Source organism: Abramis brama, assembly GCF_963993115.1.
Source record: "Abramis brama genome assembly, chromosome: 2".
NCBI lineage: Eukaryota > Metazoa > Chordata > Actinopteri > Cypriniformes > Leuciscidae > Abramis > Abramis brama.
Genome location: NC_139964.1, coordinates 13173979 through 13198571, shown reverse-complemented (window position 1 = coordinate 13198571; position 24593 = coordinate 13173979). Strand labels below are relative to the sequence as shown.

The 24593-nt window shown below is 42.2% G+C and overlaps 1 protein-coding gene across 2 annotated transcripts; it reads right to left on the bottom strand.

Annotated features, from left to right (window-relative positions):
• Window positions 1-12576: 12576 nt before the first annotated feature.
• LOC311077735 (protein CD300H-like) lies at window positions 12577-23864 on the bottom strand. Of its 2 annotated transcripts, XM_084106353.1 has the most exons (7): window positions 23733-23864; window positions 23234-23557; window positions 22745-22831; window positions 14641-14758; window positions 14475-14514; window positions 14149-14226; window positions 12577-14090 (listed from the first exon to the last, which is right to left on the bottom strand). In XM_084106353.1, the coding sequence occupies exons 1-7, from the start codon at window positions 23770-23772 to the stop codon at window positions 14022-14024; spliced, it is 756 nt and encodes a 251-aa protein (XP_083962479.1). In that variant the 5' UTR covers window positions 23773-23864; the 3' UTR covers window positions 12577-14021. The 2 variants fall into 2 exon arrangements, with proteins under 2 accessions (XP_083962479.1, XP_083962478.1); XM_084106352.1 differs by lacking the exons at window positions 12577-14090; window positions 14149-14226; window positions 14475-14514; window positions 14641-14758; window positions 22745-22831 and adding exons at window positions 19835-20691; window positions 20801-20835; window positions 20919-21023; window positions 21769-21855.
• Between the last annotated feature and the right edge of the window lie 729 nt (window positions 23865-24593).

The following is a 24593-nucleotide window of genomic DNA, read 5'->3' as shown; positions in this document are numbered from 1 at the left end:
ATTCTGAGAAATTTATATTGACAGTTATGTCTTAATTTGTGTCAGGAGTTATGAAATGCAAAAATGAGTCGATACCTTTAATATGAATTATGAGCGTCAGACGCACCCATTCATAAAAAAACTCCTGTGCTGTCGTCATGACAGCGATTCACAAAACAACGTCCCTCGCGGCTCTTAGCTCAAAAGTGTGCAGATTTGGAGAAATATTGATATATTCTCAGTTTACATCAGATTTCTATTGACAGGAATAATATTTTATTGAATTTATAGCCAAATGCGTCGATGTAATCATTATGAGCGCTGTATACTGATGTGCTGTTTCAATTCATACCAGCAGCCTGAGGGCGCTCTACTGAACATTATAGTCCATATTTGAAACGCATGAAGAAGAGCGTTCAACAATGCAGGAAATTATTAATTTATTGGCATTTGTGTTGTTTCTGAATGCTTTTATTGGCATTTGTGTTGTTTCTGAATGCTTTTATTGGCATTTGTGGTGTTTCTGAATGATTTTATTGGCATTTATGTTGTTTCTATTGTTGTGTGAGGGTGTATACCTTCTGGATGTAATGGCGCTCTCTCTCTCTCTCTCTCTCATTAAAAAATGTTTTTTTTTTATTAAAAAAGTCATAATCCATGTCTTATTCCAAATTAGGATGTTATGCTATCAATCTGAATGGGAAAACCATCGAATTGTACGATGGCCTTTGTGCCCTGTCATATGGCCTTGGTGCCCCTAAAAAAAAAAAAAAGGTGGAGGCCAAATGGCCTTGCCCCTAAAATTACATAATTCCCACCCTGCCCAGCCCCAAACCCCATCTCTTAAAAATTAATAAAGGCTGGTTCCGTTCAGACCTTGACATCAAGTATTTTACTGTTATATGTCAACAAGATTCAACAAGACATTTTCACCTGGCTAGACCCAATGTTTAGATCTGTTGTGGTATTTATGCAAATTGGCACATACGTAATTAGATTATGCACCGTTTGTCCATGTTAACAAACAATTTAAAAAAACTTGTAATACATTTTTTGTTTGTCTTGATGTAAGTAATCAACTCAGTAATTTTCATGGTGATATCTAAAGGTTAACATTTTTACCTTATTCAAGTAAGAAAAAGAATGAATAGGCGTATGAATAGGCTATATTTGGGTCTTTTTCTAAACTTTCCCCTAATGGGATTCTTCGGGACTTGTTTTTCCTTACTCAGGACATATTGAGGATACAAAATCAGTTGAGTTTGCTTCAGTTGCAATTTGTTCAAGGTTTACCCCCATTTTGGCTTAAAATGACTGGACTAACAGGCAGATCAGGTGCAAACAGACCCCAGCCCTTGCATCACCACTGGCTAGTCAGAGTCAGTGTGGTCAGACTTCAGGACCAGGAACAGGTCAGAGCATCTACCAGACACAGGCAGTCAATCGCATACCCAATTCAGGAATTTAAGTTGAGATGATTTTGCCAGATTAAAAGGATAGTTCACCCAAAAATGAACACAAAAAAATAATTAGAATTAGAAAGAATAATTATAAATTATTATAAAGAAAGAATTATGTTGTATTAAATCTTCCTAGGATAAGATTTTATATTGATGGGCAATAAAATTGTTAAATTTTTTCAAGTACATGTCTGCTTGATGCCTGCTATATGGAATAAAAAAATAAAAAAAAACGTTTTTTTTTTTTTTGTAAATGTGAGGGTTTTTTTGTAAATAAACGCAGTAGTTCATAACAGACACATGCTACGGTATCTTATCTCCTTGGTGCTTCAGCTTTGTTTTCTGCAAATATTTTGGATGTTCAACACTTATAGACACAAACAGAGTGACCCAATTCCTTCCATAAGCTTTTCCACTGTGTCACTGTGTCTCTGTGTGTGTGTGTGTGTGTGTGTGTGTGTGTACTTCTTGCTCAAAAGTTTACCCCTGGCTCTTAATGCATCGTGTTGCATATTCTTGAGCATTACCTTGCAGATTCTGAATAATGTGACCAATCATAATGCAGATATCCACCATTTTTGTCTCTTTTGCAGCAGTAAAAGATTGTTTTTTAGTCACTGTAGTCAGTGGTTTTCAGCAAATGCTTGTGCACTAATGCATCATTTTTCCTGTCCTTTTAATCAAGCCTGTTAGCTTGCTTCCGCTAAAGAAAATAGTCCGTTCCGTCTCTACGGTTAGAATCCTGCATCCATAGCAACGCTCTGTTTTTGATGGCAACGGTGTGTTATACTTAGCAGCGGTCTGTTATCAAGAAATAATAACAGAGAAATATCAAGAAATAACAGACCGCATTCTACATTGAAATTCAACCAAGCCATGTAATAATAAGTTTTAATTGTTTTTCAAACGCGATCTACTGAGGCTCTACTACGTTCACACGCTTGTTTTCAGTCTTTCTATATTTAATTTATCAATATATCCTTATAATTCATTTAATTTTAAATAAAAATTAAATTAATTATATATTTGAGATGTTTTTGGTTTATATCTGAACAACATGTCTGTGTAAATTTGTTTTAACAAAAATTATGTTCAAACAAAATATGTTGTATATAATTGATTTTTTTTTTTTTTTACATTAATCATGGTTGTCAACTTGCCATCAGCAATTATCATTAAAAACAATGCAAATATTGATTTACACATAAACTTTTTTTATTTCAGAAAGAAACAGCTCACCATGAGTGAATTTGTTCAGAGGAGAAATCCCCCATGCACTCCTCAACAAGCAGCCATTGTAACAGATGCCATACTTAATATGTTGGTAACTGACATGCGGCCAATGTCAATGGTGGAAGATGAAGGATTCAAAAAAATGGTCAGCACACTCAACTCAGGATACATTCTTCCCTCAAGGACCCACTTCACAAAATTAATGGAGAGGAAGTACCAGGAGGCATTCCAACAAATTAAGAGTGCTATAAACACCACCAACAGCAGAATGGCTTTAACTACTGATATATGGACAAGTGTTGCCACTGAAGCTTACCTTGGCATTACATGCCATTACATTGGGAATGACTGGAAGATGACATCTGTCTGCCTTACCACCATGCCACTCGAAGACAGACATACCTCAACCAACATTGCAGAGTGGTTGGAAGAAGTAGCAGTCAAGTTTGAAATCCCTTCTGAGAAAATTTGTGCCATTGTACATGACAATGGTGCGAACATTGTGGCTGCTGCAAAATTACTGGAGGAGAAACATGGGTGGACCAGTATACGCTGCACTGGCCACACCTTGCAGTTGGTGATTAATGCTGCATTAAAGAACACAGGCATTCAAAGAGCTGTTGGAGCTGCAAGATTTCTTGTGGAGCATTTAAAAAAAAGTGAGCAAGCCTGCAGCAAGCTGAAAGACAAACAGAAACAAATGGGCACACCTGAGCATAAGCTTGTTCAGGATGCAAGTACTAGATGGAACAGTACATTCTACATGATTAACAGACTGATTGAACAGAGATGGCCTGTAACTGCAACTCTATCTGACCCATCCCTCACTCACAGAGACAAACGCTATCTTGACTTGAAACCAGACCAGTGGAGTCTGCTTGAAGAGCTTTGCACTGCTCTTAAGCCATTTGAATGTGCAACTGTTTTTATGAGTGGGCAGGAATATATAACAGTCTCTTCATTGCCTCCACTTGTGAAAGGGCTCTTGAAGTCCACTGAAGGTGCTGCCTACGATTCAGCTTCAGTGAAGTCCTTCCAAGTCACAGCAGTTGAGCAGCTTCAAAACAGATGGAAGGAAACACTCTTTGATCAGGTAGATAATCCTGTGATTCTCTCCTCTGCTCTGGACCCAAGGTTCAGAAGACTGAAATTTCTGTCACCTGAGCAAATTATAACTGTTCAAGCTAAAGTGCAAACTAAAGCACTTGCAGCAAGAAGGGAGATATGGTGCAGCAGCAAATTACCACCTCAACCATAAGAACCGCAGCTGAACCTTCAACATCTTTGCTTGACTCACTCCTTGAGTCTGGAGGCAGCAGTGACGAAGAGAGCAGAGAGGAGAAAGCTGAGGAGGACCTCAACACTCAAATAAGAAATGAAGTCCTGGCTTACTTTGGTGAGAGGCCCCTAGCCAAGAAAGAAAATCCTTTGGATTGGTGGAGAGATAATAAAGATAAATATCCCACCTTGGCAAAATTAGCTAAATCCTACTTGTGTATCCCAAGCTCCTCAACACCATCTGAGCGTCTATTTTCTGCTGCAGGTAACATAGCTTGCAAAAAGAGAGCCAGCCTCAGCCCGGAGCATGTGGACATGCTGACATTTTTGCATTCCAATTCAGAGTTTTGGAAGAGTGAATAAGAAACATGTTCTTATGAACAACACTGAACAGTGACAGTTTTCCTCTTCTTCTGCATTCTACCTCTGTATCAAACAGTAACATTTGTTTGTTTGTTTATTATTTATAATTTTGATATTTCAACAAAATCTGCTGCTTAATATCTTATTACAAACATGTTTGTGTCCTAATTTTATAATGTGAAGTTTATATGAGCAGCACAACTCAATATTTTGTTTTGTTTATTTATATTTTGGATATTTAAAGAAGTTTTACTGTTTAAAAACTGGACAGACTTTTGTGTTTTAAGGTTTAAAATGTAAAAATTAAAGATTATATTAGTAAAACTCAATGTGTGGCTTTTGCACTTTTTAAAGTACACTTTTACACATAAATACCCTGATTTAGGGTTTTATTTAGTTAATAAACAAAAAATCAAATAGAATAAAAAAAACAACAACATTTTATCCGATTAATCGATTAATCGAAAAAATAATCGTCCGATTAATCGATTATCAAAATAATCGTTAGTTGCAGCCCTACATTCATGTTTAATTCGTGCTATAATTAAAATAGATGATCAGTTCACATGCTGCTTGAACTAAGGCGCTATACAGTAAAGCGCCACAAAATGGTATTTATTGTTTGAATTTCACAAAAATTACTCAATTTTAAAGCTGAGACTTTATTTTATACAAAAAAGGAACCTGCTCTGTCTTGTCTGTTGGCGCACTATCAGTGTCCTCTTTGATCCGCAATAAATTTTTCACTGTGTGAGAACATGATGTGTGGAGTGAGAGTTGAATGGCTTGTCGGACATAGCAACAGTAACTAAGAGGGGCAGGTCTTTGTGAAAGGTCAAATCATCATTGAAATCTTTGTGGACTCGACTCGGACTCGGATATTAAGGACTCGGACTCAAGTCCGACTCGGGCACATTTGGACTCGGACTTGGACTCGGACTTGATTGGTAAGGACTTGGACTCGACTCGGACTCGACAAAGGTGGACTCAGACCCAACACTATCATCCTCCATCCCCTCTTCCTCAACGTCATGTAACACACCGGGAAACTGCTTTGCGCGGTCTTTTGCGCTTATTTTTGTTGGCAAATGAGACTGATTTGCGGGCTTCATCATGGCTTCATCGGGGGGTTTGCAGCTTTTCGATGATGTTCACGTCGCGTAATTACGTCACTTCATGACGTTCCCATGGAAACAGGGGAAAATGGCTGCTCTTGTGTGAAGTAAACGCAACATTTTTCAACTTTCTGCTGAGATATATGTGACTTTTTTGCAATGAAAATGTGGGTATTTTGAAATCATGCAAGCCCCGCATATTTTGCGCGCGGAAATCGGCAATTTATGTGGCGAAAGTGCGGCGTATTTGAAGAAATGCGGCCCCCGCCTAAATATGTGGACTTTGGCTGATTATGCATTGAATTATGCGATCGCATAATCGCATTTTTCTGGAGGGACTGGATATATTGCGACATCAGAAACAAAGAAAAACGTACTCGGTTACCTAATGTAACCTCGGTTCTCTCTAGAAGAGGGAACGAGTATTGCGTAAGTAGCTTACGCTTCGGGAAAGTTCTCTTTCTTCGAGATCTGAAGCCAAAAAATTATCCTTAATTTTGCATTTATTGTCAACGCAGTGCAGCAGCAGGCAGACCAAAGCAAGCTGTATAAGCGTGCTCATTGGCTGCCAGGCGGCAACTGCTTAAGCCTATCAGTGAGCCCGGTGTGACGTCACACCCAATGAGGGCGCTTCGCGCCCTCCACACGCTTCTAACCGTCAAGAAGGGTGTGGCCAGTGTGTATATATTGCGGGCTCACAGGCTGAGTTCTGGTTTTCATAGTCTGAAGCGCAAAAGCTCGTGGCGCGTCACGGCAGGTTACGCAATACTCGTTCCCTCTTCTAGAGAGAACCGAGGTTACATTAGGTAACCGAGTACGTTCTCTTACGAGAGGTTCTCTCGTATTGCGTAAGTAGCTTACGCTTCGGGAACCCATTGTCAACGCCGTGCGCGCCGAGCATCCAACACATGAATCCCAGGGAGACCGGGGAAAAACATAACGTTGAAACAGGTGGCCGGTCGGGCCCACACCTGTACTAAGCACTTCACTTCACATAAATGATAGAGCGGCATAGCCGGTCTGTATACATCAGTGGAAATGGTGTGGCCGGCAGCGCGGGCCCACACAGTGCATAAACACGTATAGGGAAAGGGAATAGAGCAGAAACACTGGTCTATTTGTGGAAAAGAATCCTTCCCCTGGTGCCAACCAGAAAATTAACCAGTATGTGGACATAGTCTGCGCATAAGCGACTGGGCAGCATACATGCCACTTATACTGATAACAGTTTAGCCTGCAGGGCGGGAACTTCCAGGTTATAAAACCTCACGAATGTAGATGGGGAGGCCCAGCCCGCCGCCATACAAATATCGTGAATAGAAATTCCGCTGGACCAGGCCCACGAAGAGGCCATGCCTCTAATGGAGTGGGCTCTGACACCCAAAGGACACTGCAGGTGTTTGGAGGCGTAAGCTGCTGCAATCGCGTCCACTATCCACCTGGGCAGGCTGTTTCGAGGCGGCGAGACCCTTGGTGCGTCCGCCAAAAGAAACAAAGAGCTGCTCGGACCGCCTGAATGCGGCGGAACACGTGATGTAAACTCTCAGCGCCCTTACAGGGCATAGGAGGTTATCACTGTCCCCGTTATCGGATATTGGCAGAGCCGAGAGGGAGATGATTTGTGCCCTAAAGGGGGTACCAATCGCTTTGGGAATATACCCGTGTCTCGGTCTGAGAATGACTTTAGAGACATTCGGTCCGAACTCAAGACATGCAGGGCTAATAGATAGCGCGTGCAGATCCCCCACGCGTTTTACTGAAGACAGAGCTATCAGAAAAACGGTTTTGAGCGAAAGGTACTTAGGATCCACAGATTCAAGCGGTTCAAAAGGAAAAGCCTTCAGGGCCTCCAGGACCAAGGACAGATCCCAGATAGGAACCGAGGGGGGCCGCGGGGATTCATCCGCCTGGCTCCTCTGAGGAAACGGATAATAAGCTCATTCCTTCCGAATGCCCGGCTGCGCGTCGCCTCAGCGAACGCTGCAATAGCCGCCACATACACTTTGAGCGTGGAAGGGGACCTGCCCTTTTCCAACAGCTCCTGTAGGAAGGAGAGCACTTGCGGAACCCCACATGTGCGTGGATCAAAGCTCTTAGTAGCGCACCATTTAGAGAACACAGACCACTTAGACGCATAGAGCCGTCTCGTGGAGGGAGCTCTAGACTGCGTGATCGTGTTCACGACCCCTTCTGGCAGGTCAACGGGTATCCGTTGATTACCCATGCATGCAGAGACCATCGCTCCGGATGGGGATGCCAGATTGACCCACCGGCTTGAGAGAGGAGATCCTTTCTCACCGGGATCGGCCATGGAGGTGAGTGCGACAGCCTCACCAGCTCTGGGTACCAAATCTGGTTCTCCCAGCGCGGGGCTATAAGGAGCACTGGGTGCTGTGTTTCCCTGATCCTTGTTAAAACCTGTGGTAACAGGGAGATCGGGGGAAAAGCGTACAGCGGGAGGCTGGGCCAGGTCTGGGACAGCGCGTCCTCGCTTTTCGAGAAAAATTTCGGGCAATGAGCGTTGTCTCTCGACGCAAAGAGGTCGACCTCCGCTCTGCCGAATAGGCGCCAGAGAAACTGGACTGTCTGGGGTTGCAGGGACCATTCTCCCGGGGGAATGATGTCTCTGGACAGTCTGTCTGGACCGACATTCAGGTGGCCCGGCACGTGCGCGGCTCTCAGCGAGAGGCGTTCTGTCAGCTTGCACAGGTTCCTGGATCTGACACCGCCCTGTCGGATCACATAGGATACCACGGACATGTTGTCCGAGCGGACTAGCACATGGTGATCCTGTATGAATGGGAGGAAGCGCTTGAGCGCGTTCTCGACCGCTATCATCTCCAAACAGTTTATGTGGAGGCATTTCTCCTGGTCTGACCACAGGCCAAAGACCGGTTTGCCCTCGAAAGAGCGCCCCAACCTGAGGTGGAAGCGTCCGTCGAGATAACTTTGCGGTGTGAGATGGCTCCCATTGTCACTCCCCGCTGGTACCAGTCGGCTGCTAACCAGGGCTTCAGTGCTGAAAACGCAGCTCTGAGTCACTCTGATTCGAATGCCGCCGGAAGCCCAGGCTCTGTGAGGCACTCGGGCATTCAGCCAGCGTTGTAGCGGGCGCATACGTAACAGACCCAGCTGAAGCACTGCTGCAGCTGAAGCCATACAACCCAGCATCCTCTGAAATGTCTTGAGAGGTGCGGTGCTGCCCGGCTGGAAGGACGCGGCCAGGTGTCGAATGCAGCGCGCGCGCTGTGTCGACAGGCGGGCCGTCATTGCCACAGTGTCCAGATCCAAACCCAGAAAAGAGGTTGATTGACTGGGCACTAATGAGCTCTTGGTCCAGTTGACCGTGAGCCCCAGGCTGTCCAGGTGGCTTAGAAGCACTGTTTTGTGGGCGAGGAGTTCGGCCTCTGACTGTGCTAGAATTAGCCAATCGTCCAAGTAGTTCAGAATTCGCATTCCCCGACCCCTCAGGGGAGCGAGAGCCGTGTCCATGCACTTCGTAAATGTACGGGGTGCCAACGACAGGCCGAAAGGCAGGGCGGTGTACTGATATACCTGACCGTCGAAGGCGAATCTCAAGAATGGCCTGTGACGGGGTATTATCTGGATCTGAAAGTACACGTCTTTTAGATCGAGAGATATAAACCAGTCCCTCGGGCGAATTTGCGCGAGAATTTGCCCGGTTGTGAGCATTTTGAACGGTCTTCTCATAAGAGCCTTGTTCAAACATCTTAGATCCAAAATTGGTCTGAGAGCTCCGTCCTTCTTGGGAACGAGGAAATAACGGCTGTAAAAGCCCGACTCGCTCATAGAAGGGGAAACCGGTTCTATAGCCCCTTTGCACAGAAGTGTAGCTATTTCTGCTCGAAGTAGATGTGCTACTTCTCCATTCACTCTCGTCTCGGTACGCGCCGAAAGCGCAGGGGGCGGCAAGCGAACTGCAGAGTATAGCCCTTTTTTACTGTGCTTAGCACCCATTCTGATGCGCCTGGAATAGCTTCCCACGCTTTAGAGTGTGAAGCCAGGGACAGAATGGCCTCCGGGCTCTGATCGCCGCGCGTCGCGGGCTCGAGAGCTCGAAACGGAGGGGTGGGCGCAGCGCGCGCGCTCTTGGTGCTTAGATACGGCGGATCGCACACAGCGATAGCTGGCCGTTTTACACACGGTGTCCCGGCGGCTTGGACGGGGAACATATAGTGTGAGGCGCGACGCGCGAGGGCGGCGTCGGGGCGAAATGTTCGTTAGTATGTGTGAGCGCTCGAAGGCGGGCACAGGACTTACATTTAAAACATGACCGGTCGTGAGAGGCCGTGTGACAGAGCGGGCAGTGAGTAGGTGTGGGCACGGTGAGGTGGACACGTGACCTACTTTTAACACTCGAGCGGCTTCTGCCTGCTTTGTGAGAGTGGGCTCTGTGAGAAACACGGGATTTATAGTGCTTGTGTGCAGGGGTGAACACGGAAACGTGGGCACATTCACTGCATTTGAAACACATACGGCGTGAGCCGTGCAACCAGACATTATGCTCATTTGAGATTTCTCTGGGTCGCCGTGAGAACGGTGGTTGCGCGCAGGCGAGCGGGTAGCTATACCGGCTCGATGACTGCGAAGTAAACATCTGCAGTAGCCGTGGCAACGGGGACTGACAGAGCGTGAAGCTTTGACAGTGGTCCAGCCGCAGCGGGACTTAACCGTCTTTTCTTCCCTCGTGTTTAGACGCTCATAAATACTCGAGCACCATGAGTAGGAGTGGTACGAGAGGCGGGTTCATTTTCTGTAAGTAAGAAAAACTGGCCGCGAGCTCGGAGAAGCGAACAGCATAAATTTTTATCTGCCGCGAGAGCCGGGATCGAACTCGGGTCTCTAGCGTGAAAGCCTATGATTCTGCCACTGAACCACAGGGGAGAACACATTACCTTTCAGTTAGCGCGAAGATATAAGAGAGCGACCTCATGTTCGTTTGCAGGCGTGCGTGTATAAAACAGGCTCGTTTACTGCAATAGTAATATTTCCAGCCGCCTGAACTTAAGAGGGGACTGAGAAATGTGTGAGAATTGGCGGTTTGTCCGGCCACAGCGGGACTAAAACACTCTCTCTCCTCTTTTCGCCGGTGAGTGAGGCGCGCGCGCGCTGAACGTTGCTCGTGACCGTCCGCTCAGTTATCCCTTGTGAACGGCGCAATCTGCGCGGCCCAACAAGGGGGAGAGCGGGTTCGCTTTCTGTATGTAAGAAAAGCTGGCCGCGAGCTCGGAGAAGCGAACAGCATAAATTATTAACTGCCGCGAGAGCCGGGATCGAACACAGGTCTCTGGCGCGAAAGTCTAAGATTCCGCCACTGAGACACAGGGGAGAATACAATAGCTTTCGGTTAGAGCGAGCTTATAACAGAGTGTCATGTCTTGTGACGGCGTTTGCTTGCAGGCGTGCGTGTATTTATAACAGGCTCGTACACTGCGATATGAACAATTCCAGTCGCCTGAACTTAAGAGGGGACTGAGAAATGGAGGTAGGTCCGGCCACAGCGGGACGAAAACACTCTGTTCTCCTTTTCGCCGGTGAGTGACGCGCGAGGACGGAGTAGCTTTCTTGTAACGTAAAGAGAGCTCCAAGACCGTCCGCTTCTGCCATCCCTTGTGAGCGGCGCAGTTTGCGCGGCTCGAACAGAGGGAGAGGAAGCTCGCTCCGAGACCATCCGCTTCTGCCATCCCTTGTGAGCGGCGCAGTAGCGCGGCTCGAACAGAGGGAGAGTGTTTATCTCATTCGCCTCATCCCCTGACGCGGCGGCGGCGCGGGCGAGAGCCGGCGGTTGAGCGGCCGGGAGGGGGGGCGGAGAGGGCGAGAGAGAAGCTCGAGGGAGAGGTTCCGGCGAGCTCCTCAGTCACAACAGTCTCCGGTGGTCTCTGCGAGCGGCGCTTCTTCTTGCGCGGCCCGGCAGGGACAGGCGGAGCGACAGCTTGGTCGAAAACTTCAAGTCGAGCCCGCAGGGTCGACATTGAAAGTTCCTCGCACTCGGGGCAGCCGCCCGTAGAGAGTGCGGTGGCGGCGTGCTCGCGGCCCAGGCAGAGAGCGCAAGGTGGCGGTCTCCGTTGCTGAGCGGGGCGCGGCACGAGCCGCAGGAAAAACGAGGTATTTTGACAAAAACGCCTCGTGCTCTTTTAGAACAGTGAGAGAAAGTGTGTGTCGCAGGGCGAACACACACAGCAGTAATAAAAGGATATGTCGCCGGATAGCGTAGCAGGCACGGATGGCTGAAGGCGGCGAAGGGCGGCCGGCTTCCTCAGGCGCTGTCCTAAGCTTGCTGGTCGCTGGTTTCGACGGCGGCGGCTTCTCAAGATCCAGCGATGCGAAGAGCTTCGCTGAAGACAAGAAAATCAGAACTCAGCCTGTGAGCCCGCAATATATACACACTGGCCACACCCTTCTTGACGGTTAGAAGGGTGTGGAGGGCGCGAAGCGCCCTCATTGGGTGTGACGTCACACCGGGCTCACTGATAGGCTTAAGCAGTTGCCGCCTGGCAGCCAATGAGCACGCTTATACAGCTTGCTTTGGTCTGCCTGCTGCTGCACTGCGTTGACAATAAATGCAAAATTAAGGATAATTTTTTGGCTTCAGATCTCGAAGAAAGAGAACTTTCCCGAAGCGTAAGCTACTTACGCAATACGAGAGAACCTCTCGTAAGAGAACTAAATAATGACTATTGTAACGCTTGACATAAAGCAAGTCAAATTTGTAGTTTTCTTATGTCTCCTTCGAACTACAGAAACGCGACCCAGTTTGGCAAACTTGCATAGTGTGGTTAAAGCAGATATAGGGCCGCAAAGCGAATGCAGAAGTGCCTTTCACCCTGTTACGACTTGATGAACCACTGAAACGATTTTGGAAACATTATTTTAAGGTAAAATTTTTTCATTAGTGTTGCTTTAAGACAGAAGTCCACCGAAGTCTGCGTGAGCAAATGAAACTGTGCAGTTCGCCTTACGTTCATCATTAGTTACTGGACAGACATTGATACCTGTTCGTTTACAGCGCATGTTGTCTAGACACCGTCGCTATGAAAACAAAGACGCTAATATGCAATCACCCGCAAATTAATGTGGGGGTAAAATATGGGACAAATCACGTCCCGCATTGATTTGGTACGGGACGTATAATTTTTCCTTTAAATAGGCCTACGGGACGATTCCGTATTTTACGGGACGGGTGTCAACCCTGCGGCGAGTCATTCTTTGTAATCTTCTTTGGTGAGCAAAATATCTTGAAACTTGCATTTTCCGGGCATCAAGTTTCAGCCTATTTTTGCAATGTCTGTGAAACGTTGAGGTACCATTGTAGTAGTTTTGTGCGCGGGTGAACGTCACGGCAACGAACAACACAAAGTAGCCTACCTCACGCGGGAAACACTTAACGTAACGCGTAAATGCGCGTAACTAAGGTAAATCAAACAAGCTAGTGTGCATAGGCCACAAAGTGTTGGCGAAATAACACATTAGCGGACCGGAGGGAATAATATGGACATTTTTCCAGAAAACTTCTTGCACAAACTAAATTCAAGCACTTTCAAGGACCTGTATCTGTGTGTGTTTATGTTCAAAAACTTTCCAGGGCCTTGACTTTTTTTTTTCAGATTCACAAACTTTCAAGGATTTCATTACAGTGGTGGGCCGTCAGAGCCAGCAAGGCCTTCTCTGCTGGCCTAAACACTACCACAATCACTGACTTGCACTTTAATATATTTTTTGAAATATTTTTTGGCTGTGGTTGAACGACCAATTTGCGACAGTATGGTATCGGGAAACAGTCGTGACTAGCTGGTTGATTTCTTCAGCGATGCATCGTACTATGGTAGTTAAGCAGAGAGTTACGTCGTTGTTCGGGAAACACACCCCAGTTTAGGCTGCCCCGAGTTCCTATAACTGTGTATACAAGCTCCTCTTTTTCTGGTCTCTTGTAGATGCGAGCTCGTTGACCACATTTGCTGAGCTCTTCTTGCCCACAGCAACGGTTTTTCACACTTTCAACAATTTTCATAGCGAAGCAAAGGTTATTCCTGTTTTGCTCTTTACTCTGACCTATACGCACTAAAAGCTATAACGGACGTTTGCAGTTTCAAGCTCTGTTTCTTTCCAGCAAATGTATGTATCAACACTTTAGAAAATGACAGGGCTGCGTCTCTAACAGACAGCGTTGATGTTTCTCTTTTTTCAGTAAAAAGAAGATCAACTCTCTCTGTTCGTTTCTCCATTTCATATTTTAAACAAATTTCTTCACGATGCTTTCCTCCTATTAACTGTTTTATTTAATCTCTATTGCTGCCTAATTATTCACATCATCTCTCTTTCTTTGAGGATGATTTTCTTCTTATGAGGATTTTCCCTTCCTCCGTCTTCGTTCCTTCTTGGCCTCCTTCTTTACTTTTTTTACTTTGTCTAGGGAGTTTATCATGGAAATACCTTTCTGGGTCAATTGACACAAAAATGATTACTGTTGGTGAGATTGCTCATATAGTATAGACTGAAAAGAATGAATGTAAGGACTGTTTAGTATCTATTGAGTAAGAGTGAGGAGAGTTTCTTCTTGAGAAGATTTGAAGAGCTACTGAAGAGACTGATTCTCATATCCAGAAGAGCCGGACTGGTGAACAGCAGGTCTGGGATGGACAGACTGTGTGAAAGACACATGGATTATTATCTGCACATGTAGTTTTTGATATTTCTCTTACTGTGAGTGTGTCGTAGAGGTCAGATGATCTGGACTTGAGCTCAAGAGCTGCATATGTGTTTGCACTGGGATCATCGTTCTACAGGGAAACAGAGAGAAGGAATTTACAGCACAAAAAAGAAGAGATTTTAAACATTGTGAGTTCATGTCTCAATCAGAGTTTGTCAGTTTGTTACGAGATGTTTGAGCAGTCTGATAATTTCACAACATATGAGGTAATCTGACTTGATCAGAGGTTAGACCAGCCATAAAAAAATCTGAAAATAAACAAAAAAGCCATTTTTATTCTTATAATGATAATATTCTTAGATTCTTTGATCATCTCACCTCATTTATAGCAGATCTTCTGTTTATTCTTTTCTTCTGACTGTCAAAAACACAAACAAGTAATTTAATTGTTCCATATACAATGAATAATCAAATATATTTATGAATTAGTTCAATTTATATATATATATATTTATGTACTCCTTATTGATAGATTTTTATTTACATTAAAAATAATATTAATATGATGATGATGATGATGACGACGACGACGACGACGACGACGACGATGATGATGATGAATAATCCTCCAGATGACGCTGTGCTCACAATCACATTTTGAACTGAAAGAGGAAGATCATCATGATTAACTCTCCAAACTGATGAATGATGTGAAGATACAGGAGTGTGTAAATAACACCTTCACATGTGACATTTACAGTGTCTGAAATAACGTTACTCATGCAAGTACACTAAACGTTAGTTTCTAGCAAAAACAAAAGACACAGAGACTGAGTGAACTCAATCTCACCGTCTTTAACTCATTAAAAACAACAGACACCAACAGGGCCGGTGTCTGTAACTTAGGAAAACAAACACTGTATTTTGTCTTGTTTCCAACATGTTAGTGTTGCATATTTACAAACTATATCAGGTTATGCTGGCTCTAAATGTGTTAGAAGTTTATTTACGGGCTGCGAATTTGAGGTCGGACTGAACAATGTAAGGACTGCATCATCTTTGATGAGTAGCTTCTTTGAAAAACCGGCATTGAACTGTGCCTGACGAAGCAGTCATTCGTGAAATGAGCAGAACAGACGGTTTAGGTCGAACATTGCTGTGGTATTTCTGAATAAATAAGCATTAGCCACTGGTCTCTTGTATTAATGTTGTTCGTAAGCCTGTGCAGTGACGGTGGGCAGTGTTCGGGGGGGCACTGAAGGCGGTGACTGAGTAGTTCTGACGTCACATTTATACAGAAGTCACAACGGCTCGTGAAAAGGCACAGCTACTTTATGCAGGCTGTGTGCATGTGTCTGTGGATCGACTGTTGTGAAACTTATATGGTATTACACAGCTTCTAGACCTCTGCTATCATGAAAAAAGCCAGGAAATTTCAGTTTTGACAATATGGGATCTTTAAAGTGGATGTTGTTGTGAGGACTTTTATTATGACGAAGGTATAAAGAGAAGAGCGGAAGGAAAAGGTGAAGAGAAAAGTTAATAAAAGAGAAAGAAGCTAAAGAAGAACTCGTCTGTGTCCGAAGATTTTATTTCTATATTCCTAAAGTTATCTTAGGGTGCTTTCACATCTGTAGTTCGGTTCATTTGGTCCGGACTGCTTAGCTTAGCTGCCTCTAAGGAGCCATTGGGGGCTTAAAACACCATCGAGCGTCACGTGACAACATCCACATCACTCGTTGGCCAGATGTGTCTTGAACGCATTTCCATAACTGCACTTCGATTGGTCAGAATTAACGTGCGGGAAAATTCCAACAGAACTCCCGGAAGTAAACGAAGAGGTGGAAAATCCGGCAGACAACACCCCTCTGTTTACTATGGAGAGACGACTGCGTGGGCTGATTGTATCCTTGGTCATATTTTATTATATAGTTTGTCTACACCACTTTAGACAAACAATAATATTTGAGAATGAAGCGAGGATGCGGCTCGAAAATAATGTTAATAATTTCTATCAGGCTCCGCACCTCCTCACAACTCCAAGTTTGTCTGCGAGCTGCCATGCTTAAAGTGCAAACTGTCAACAAACATTTCTCCTCATCCCATAATGCACAGCGCAGCTGACTACGGCAACTGGCTTAGTCCAAAAATGCGCAGATCTTTGGCAGTTGGTTCTGTTCGACGTCGGATCACGTTCTCACCACAAACGAACCACTCCAGAGTTCGTTTCAAAGCGTACCGAGACCACCTCTTCACTTTTGGTGCACCCGAGATGAGATCAAAATAAAATATTAAAGGTGCCCTTGCATGGATTATTTTATTATTTTAGAATGTTTCCTGGGGTGCCCTTATAATGTTAGTATGTTTTTTAGATCAAAATAAAATATGGTGGTAATATTGTTATTGACCCTGTTATGCGTTTAATGAAGGTGTATTCATGTAAAATACACTATATAAATGTCATTGTTTTAAACACATGATTATCCTGTAGTATTTTAGTAACAGTACAACTTCTCACGTATCAGTTCTCTTCCTGTGTTTATCGTCATAAGAAAGAAGAGTCTTACACTTGTAGTCCAGCCGGCAGTTCACATCACACTGATTCCCTCCACAAAAACACAATAGGATTTTCTCATAAGCTTCTGGATTATCGCAAAAAAAACAAGATTTATGATCAACAAAAGTTCATGATACACACGTTTCAGATGAACACAACTTTTATGAATATTGAAGCCTAAATGCAGTTGCCAGAAGTGAAAAGCTAAAGGTAGGCTATAAGCGAACTACATCACAGTCACATGACTTCAACGTCACCATCACTAAACTTCAGAAAACTCTTTCAGTTTTTATCTAGAAACATTTTCCCTGAAGGTCTGAGTTAGAGTAGTTTATAAAATCTCAATTATAAGCATATCAATGCTGTAAAAGCGCACTGAGTTTACATGTTCGGCTGATGACGTTTAATCTCCTCGACTGACTCTGTCGTCACATTTAGACACTTGTTAGCAACCGCCTTTTTCAAGACAAGAAACAGCTTCAATAAATCACGAGTGGGGAAATACTGATGTATTTTATGTTGTATAATAAAGCGTGTCTTGAGCTTGTGTTCACCACAGACCTTATTTCAGCCATTTAACCAAAACCCATTTCAAAAACCCATTGACTTCGGGACGATGAAACCAGAAGTGCTAAAATGCAACTCTCTTCCAAGATTTGGCCGACAAACTGATGTCAAACCTGCACCTCTACAGCCATCTTACCCTGAGGGAACGTGAGGAGTTTTGGCACAGCGCCACCTAGTGTTGGCGGATAATGGACAATTGATATTTTAGCCTATAAATAGTTTAATATCAAGCTGAATGACACCCAACTTTCCCATGTTGGCCATTTACTTTTTTGTAGTAACATGATGTATTTTATGAACTCAATAGGATGTTATTACGAAACTTGGTTTGTGTGATCATGTCCTGAAGGAGCCTGAGAAGATATAAAGAGCTGTGTAGTGTTTTATACAATATCTTGTCAAAGCTACTGCCTTTTGCACTTACACTTCATCATTGCTCTGATTCTCTGCTTTCTTAATGTTGCCTCTTGTGTGAATTGCCTCATAATTGCTGCTTGCTGCTGCATTTTACATTTTTAATAGCTTTATTGAACTGTAGATGAGGTGTGCCAAAGAATATTGAATTTTGTGTCATTTTTACATTTTATTTACATTACTTTTTTAAGTTGTTAGTAACATTTCTGGTTAGTATATACACTTTATAAACTGATAACAGTAAAAAATATATATATATTATCAGCAGTAAACGTAGAACAAACAGGCAGGGATCAAACACCAGCAAAAGAGATATCCAAGGCTGAACACAAACGGACACGGTAAAGAATTGCTGTAAAATTTACAGCAACTTACTGCCAATTTTGGTTGTAAAGCCTGTAAATGTACAAGAGTACTGTAACTGTACTGTGAATTTACAGTTCTTCAATGTAATCTTTACAGTATGTTACTGTTATTAATAATGCAAAGGCAGTTTCAGGGCAAACAGAGTAGCGAGTATCCAGGCAAACAAAGCAGAGTCACAAAGGCAATAAGCAAAGCGTCGTTCCGGTGAAAACAGTCCAGGGTCAATAACGAGGAAACAATGGAAACAGGGAAAACGCTCAGAAACATCAAGACTTCGCAATGATGGAGTGGAGAGAGACTGAATAAATAGTCCGAATGATGAGCGGCAGGTGTGCAGATAATCAGTACCAGGCACGGGTCATGGGGAACGGAGTTTAAATGGATAATGTCAATATTCGGGAGAGGGAGCCCTCTGGAGGCGAGTAGGAGGAACCACAGAGGCTTGTTTCGTGACCAGGGTTCGAAATGAGGGGGGTCTGGGGGGGTCCCGGACCCTCCATAAGTCATTAGGGACCCCCCATAAGAATTTATTTTTGGATTTTGGGGGGTCCCTGACAAATATATTTTAACATTAAAAATGATTGTGAAAATTCTAGGTCTTTAGTGACGTTTTATATTTATAACAGTAATTAATTTATTTCCTAGCGCGAGGCAGCAATCAGGGCAGCTATTAGCCGAGTGAGTTCCTATACAGCGTCACAGATTGTTGTTGTGGTGCTCCCGCAGACACGCACTGTAGCTGAACGCGGCAAAACGAAACAAAGAGTGAAATCCTGAATGAAAATCCTGTAAGTGCTTCGATTATATTTATATCTCCATAATTGCTTATAGTAAAATATCAGGAGTTCGAGTTCCTATATCAAAAGTTGCATTAACTAGATACCCAGTGTAATGATTAGAAGAGTACGTTTGTCAACGTTTCTTGCTAGCTGTAACGTTATGTGTATGAAGCCAAGTGATCTGCCAGCTAACAGCAGACTATGGAAGCTTCCGCCACAGAGTGAAAAATAAAAAAGGTAATTGCGACTTTTTAATCTCACAATTCTGACTTTTTTTTCTCACAATTGCGAGTTTACATCTTACAATTCTGACTTTTTATCTCAGAATTACGAGATATAAAGTCACAATTGCAGGTTATAAAGTCAAAATTGCGTGATATAAAGTTGCAATTGTGTGTTATTAAGTCAAAATTGCGTGATATAAAGTCGCAATTGCGTGTTATAAGATATAAACCCGCAATTGCGAGAAATATACTTGAAATTCGGACTTTTTTTTAGTTTATATCTCACAATTCTGACTTTATAATACGCAATTGGGAGATATAAAGTCAGAATTGCATGATATAAAGTCACAATTGCGTGTTATAAAGTCAGAATTGTGAGATATAAACTATTCTGAGGTAAAAAAATAATAATAAAAAAAAGTCTGTCTTTTTTTCCTTAGAATTGGACTTTATATATATCACAATTGTTAGTTTATATCTCACAATTCTGAGAAAAGATGTCAGAATTGCGAGATATAAACTCGCAATTATGTGTTATAAAGTCAGAATTGCGTGATATAGCCTAAAGTCGCAATTGCGAGAAAAAAAGTCAGAATTCTGACTTTATAACACGCAATTCTGACTTTATATCTCGCAATTCTGACTTTATAACACGCAATTGCGACTTTATTTCACGCAATTCTGACTTTATATCTCGCAATTCTGACTTTATAACACGCAATTGTGACTTTATTTCACGCAATTCTGACTTTATTTCTCAGAATTGCAAACTCGCAATTGTGAGATAAAAAGTCGAAATTTTCTTTTAAAATGTTTTATTCTGTGGCGGAAACAAGCTTCCATAGCAGACCTAGCAGCTAGACTAGTTATTCAAAGCTAGCATAACAACCTACTTTTCCAGTCAGTGATTACGAAAGATAACCAGGTCTGTGAGTTGATTAAAGTGAATGTGATTTGAGCATGAATGAGTATACATGAGAGCTTGGTAAGCTATCTAGGAAGCTAATATTATTTTTCTTAATTTAGAATCCTGCATCATGGAGAGAAAAATAACTTGTAACTTTGTTGCTCCAGAGTTAGAGGTTTACCTTTTAGATTATAGCCACTTCTCCAGACACCACTACAATACTGGGCCTATACCCCAAACCATGAAAAACATCCCAAGACCATTATCCCACCTTCAACATTGGTCCATATAATTTTGCCTACAGTATATAGTGTAGCAAGGTAGTCTTCAAAATTTTTAATAATTTAATAATTACATTTTAGGGGACCCCCCAAGAGTCCTAAGTCATTTCGAACCCTGTTCGTGACACAATGTCTGTGGACAGTCTTTTTCATTTATGGTTGATCACTGAATATATCGAACCCTCGTTTGTTGAGATGTTTTGTGGATGTGTTGCTGTTACGTAGATCAGGTCTGTCCCGCTGTCCTGTGTTGCTTTAGGAGACTTTATTTTGTCATAATAATCACCGGCTGTATCTGTCACCTGATTGGTCGAGTGGGTGTGACTGGGGTTTGAATCAGGCTGCTGATTGGTTACTGTGGCGTAAACAGGACAGACATCTGTGCAGTTGTTGAGGTGTGATGCAGGCGTCTGATTGGATGAAGATGCAGGCGTCTGATTGGAGGAAAATGTTACCGTGGCGACATCACTGTTTGGAATCTCCTCATACATGCGGTCAGTCTGAAAAACAACACATACATCAATTATTTACTAGTTAACATAGATTATCATATTTTTGTTGATCATTTAACATGTCTGATCTTCTACAGGTAAAGATTTGAACACTCACCTCTGTATTGTGCTGCAAGTTTTGCTGAAATAAAGCTGCATGTAAATAGAGAGTCAGTCAATTTACACACTAAAATAGAACTAAATAATAACACTAATAATCACAAACAAACTGTTACCTGTCCCAGATTTCCTCTTCCTCTTCTTCAGGATGATGAAGGTTCCAGAACACAGAGTCAGAACCAGCAGAACCGAACCCAGACCGCCAGCAACAGAAGCCAGATCTGAACATATTATATTGTATAAAACACAATGCTGATTCTGATATTACTGTTAAGTGAACAATAACATTCTTATCATTTATATAATGATACAATAGAATATTATATTGTGTAACTGAAATGAAACTGCAATGGTAAACCTCAACTCTAAAGAAGGAAACGTGGTTGATGTCAAAGCAAGTTAACCACACGAGTACGTGCCTCTACAAATGTTCAAAGTAATTTCCTTTCAAAGAGTGATCATGTGATCAGAGAGTTGCATTATGGGTAGTGTAGTTTGTCTTCTTACTAATGTTTGTCTGATAGAGTTGAACTGTAGTATTTCCTGTTGTTGTTCTTGTTGTTTCAGTTTCTGTTTGATGAGTCGCTGACAGAGAGAAACACCAGTGACTGTGAATCATGCAGTGAGAACATGAACACATATAAACTCTAAAGCTCTACATTCACACACAAACCATTCACATCATGTGAATATGAGCAAAAGTTGTATATTCTTTTATTCATAACACTGATTACTCTCAACTAAAAATATTTTAATGTTCACTCTAAAGACACTCTTATCCAAAGCAATTTGTACATTTTAATAACCGGGAGCAAACATCTGAGGACTGAACCTTCAGTCTTCAACAACTTTAACACATTTAATCTCAAAGGAATCATCTAATATATATAAATGACTTCAAGTACATTTAGAAGCACAATATTCAAGAAATAAGAGTCATAAAGAGCGTCAGACAGAGGAACTGACCTGATTGTGGATTCAGTTCTGTTGTACTGAAAGATGACGGTGTTTTTGAAGAAGGGCTGATGGTTGAAACTTCAGTGGTCTTTTTATCTGAAGGGTCACAGGAAAGATCAACTTAAAACACTGACACTGAAGTTCATTTAAAATACATACAATCTTTCATTCAATTTTAATCACTCTGTTTCTTGTTGTGCCAAAGAAATACAGTAAAGTCACTTTAACACACTACCAAGTCATAGTTAATGTAACGTTGGGGTTGAATGATAGGAGGAAGCAGGATCCACATGCAGCAAACTTTATTAAATAAATCCAAAACTAGACAAACTCAGACTCGGGAAACAGGACAAAGGAACCAAACAGCCAACATACAATAACAAGAACTCACAAAGACTGAGACTAGACACAGGGCTTAAATACATAGGTAAACAAGCTAAACAAGATAACAAGGGGGCGTGGCTAATCAGAAACACCTGGGGAGACTAATCAACATAATGGGGAAGTGCTAAACACGGGACAAGACAGAGGAACACAGACATGAATCATTACAGTTATAGTGACAATTGGACCCTAATATATTATTGTTTCAGTTTCTGTTTGATGAGTCGCTGACAGAGAGAAACACCAGTGACTGTGAATCATGCAGTGAGAACATGAACACATATAAACTCTAAAGCTCTACATTCACACACAAACCATTCACATCATGTGAATATGAACAAACGTTTATTGATTTACACTGATTACTTTCAACTGAAAATATGTTAATGTTCACTCTAAAGACACTCTTTTCCAAAGCAATTTGTACATTTTTAATAACCGGGAGCAAACATCTGAGGACTGAACCTTCAGTCTTCAACAACTTTAACACATTTAATCTCAAAGGAATCATCTAATATATATATAAATGACTTCAAGTACATTTAGAAGGACAATATTCAAGAAATAAGAGTCATAAAGAGCGACAGACAGAGGAACTGACCTGATTGTGGACTCAGTTCTGTTGTACTGAAAGATGACGGTGTTTTTGAAGAAGGGCTGATGGTTGAAACTTCAGTGGTCTTATTATCTGAAGGGTCACAGGAAAGATCAACTTAAAACACTGACACTGAAGTTCATTTAAAATACATACAATCTTTCATTCAATCTCTGTTTTAATCACTCTGTTTCTTGTTGTGCCAAAGAAATCCAGTAAAGTCACTTTAACGCACTACCAAGTCATAGTTATAGTGACAATTGGACCCTGATATAAAATGTGACCAAAACATGGGAAATCATTTCTTTGTACTTTTGTCAGTAAAATAAAGTTGAAACAGAATTAACAAATCACAGATTCTTCATTTGTGTTGCATTTTACAAAATTATCCAACTTTTCTGGATCTGGGGTTGTACAATATTAATGACTTGATCTCTCACTCTCAGCTTGTTTCCATGCAGTTAATTTCTGCTATTAACAAATGTAATCACTTACCCAGTTTAACCAGCAACACAATCTCTGAATAGTCATCAGGTCCAGTCCTCTCCACACCACACCAGTATTGGCCTTCATCCTCTGTTCTCAGATCAGTGATGGTGACGGTGAAAACTCTGGCCGTCGTGTCGTCAGTCAGAGAGAATCTCTCGTCTTTAGCTGGAGATCCTGATTTAACCATGATGTTTTTAAATCCAATGATTGGACACTCCCCTTTACAAAAATACTTTAAATATGATTCATATCCAGATTCATATGAGCATCTGATGTCAACTCTCTCTCCTCTGTATCCAGTAATTGTCTGTGGAGCTCCAACAACAACAGCTGAAAACACAAATATCATTATATAGAGCTGTTATGTGTGAGCAAGAGACATAAGCAGGCCAGAATAATAACTGACAAATATCATCCATATGAGTCTGATGATCATGTGATAACAGAGGAAAAACAAGAGAAGATGTCAAACTCTGTGTAAAAGAGCTGAGAGTCTCAAACTCACCTGTACAGATGCTGGAAAAGAGCAGCAGGACGTCCAACATGATGAAATTTGACAAGCGTTTCGCTTAAATAAAAGACCAAATTCTGTGTGACAAACGTTACTGTCGTTCTCTTCCGTACTGAGAGAACAATGTGCGTCAGCAACTAATATTCACAGTTCCTTCACGTGTTGAGAGTCAAACTCATACTGTTCACTGACTGTGTGTCTGTGTTTTCATGTGGCGTTAGGTGTGAAAACGCCTCTCAGTTTTGACCAGGAAATGAACTGTGAATTCATCAACCACAACCTGTTTCTGTTCTGTCTTTAACATTTTTGAGTGCTTTCTGTTGCCCTTTTGCTCTTTTTCTCCTTCTTAATGTTTTAATATATTTTCAAGACATGTTAATTACATGTAAAGCATCATCCACTTATAGGAAAAAAATGTCAAACATTTTAAGGAAACAATCATTGCCAAACTCTGAATGAAAAAGACATGAGATGAAGAAGAAATGTTTGTTAGGGGTGTTTTCTGTGGTAATCGACAGCATGGAGAAACACTGTTTACAGAAACTATAAATAATACAGAAAATTTCTTGAACATTAAAATCACTCTCTCCATCATATGAGCTCTGGGAGAAGAGTTGCATTGTGGGAAATGTAGTGTGTTTAGCTGAAGCCTCAAAGCTCTTCCTGTGGCTGTAGTTTCACTTCCTGTTTGGCAAGTGTGAGCCGAAGACATCACATGTTTAACTGAAGCTAAAGGCCTCCTAATATTGTAATGATGAAGCTTTTCTTAAGCATCTCAATCGCACCAAACTAATCTGAGCCATTTATATGTTGTTTGCAATGATTTATACGGATATTCATCTACTTTTGAATGGT

What these genes read in the sequence shown, in the direction of transcription:
- LOC311077735 (XM_084106352.1), bottom strand. Translation starts at nt 23,772, where the DNA reads ATGTTGGACGTCCTGCTGCTCTTTTCCAGCATCTGTACAG. An exon ending in CTTTTCCAGCATCTGTACAG is followed by an intron (nt 23,558 to 23,732) that starts GTGAGTTTGAGA and finishes TTGTGTTTTCAG; the next exon opens with CTGTTGTTGTTGGAGCTCCA. An exon ending in TGTGTTGCTGGTTAAACTGG is followed by an intron (nt 21,856 to 23,233) that starts GTAAGTGATTAC and finishes GTGACCCTTCAG; the next exon opens with ATAAAAAGACCACTGAAGTT.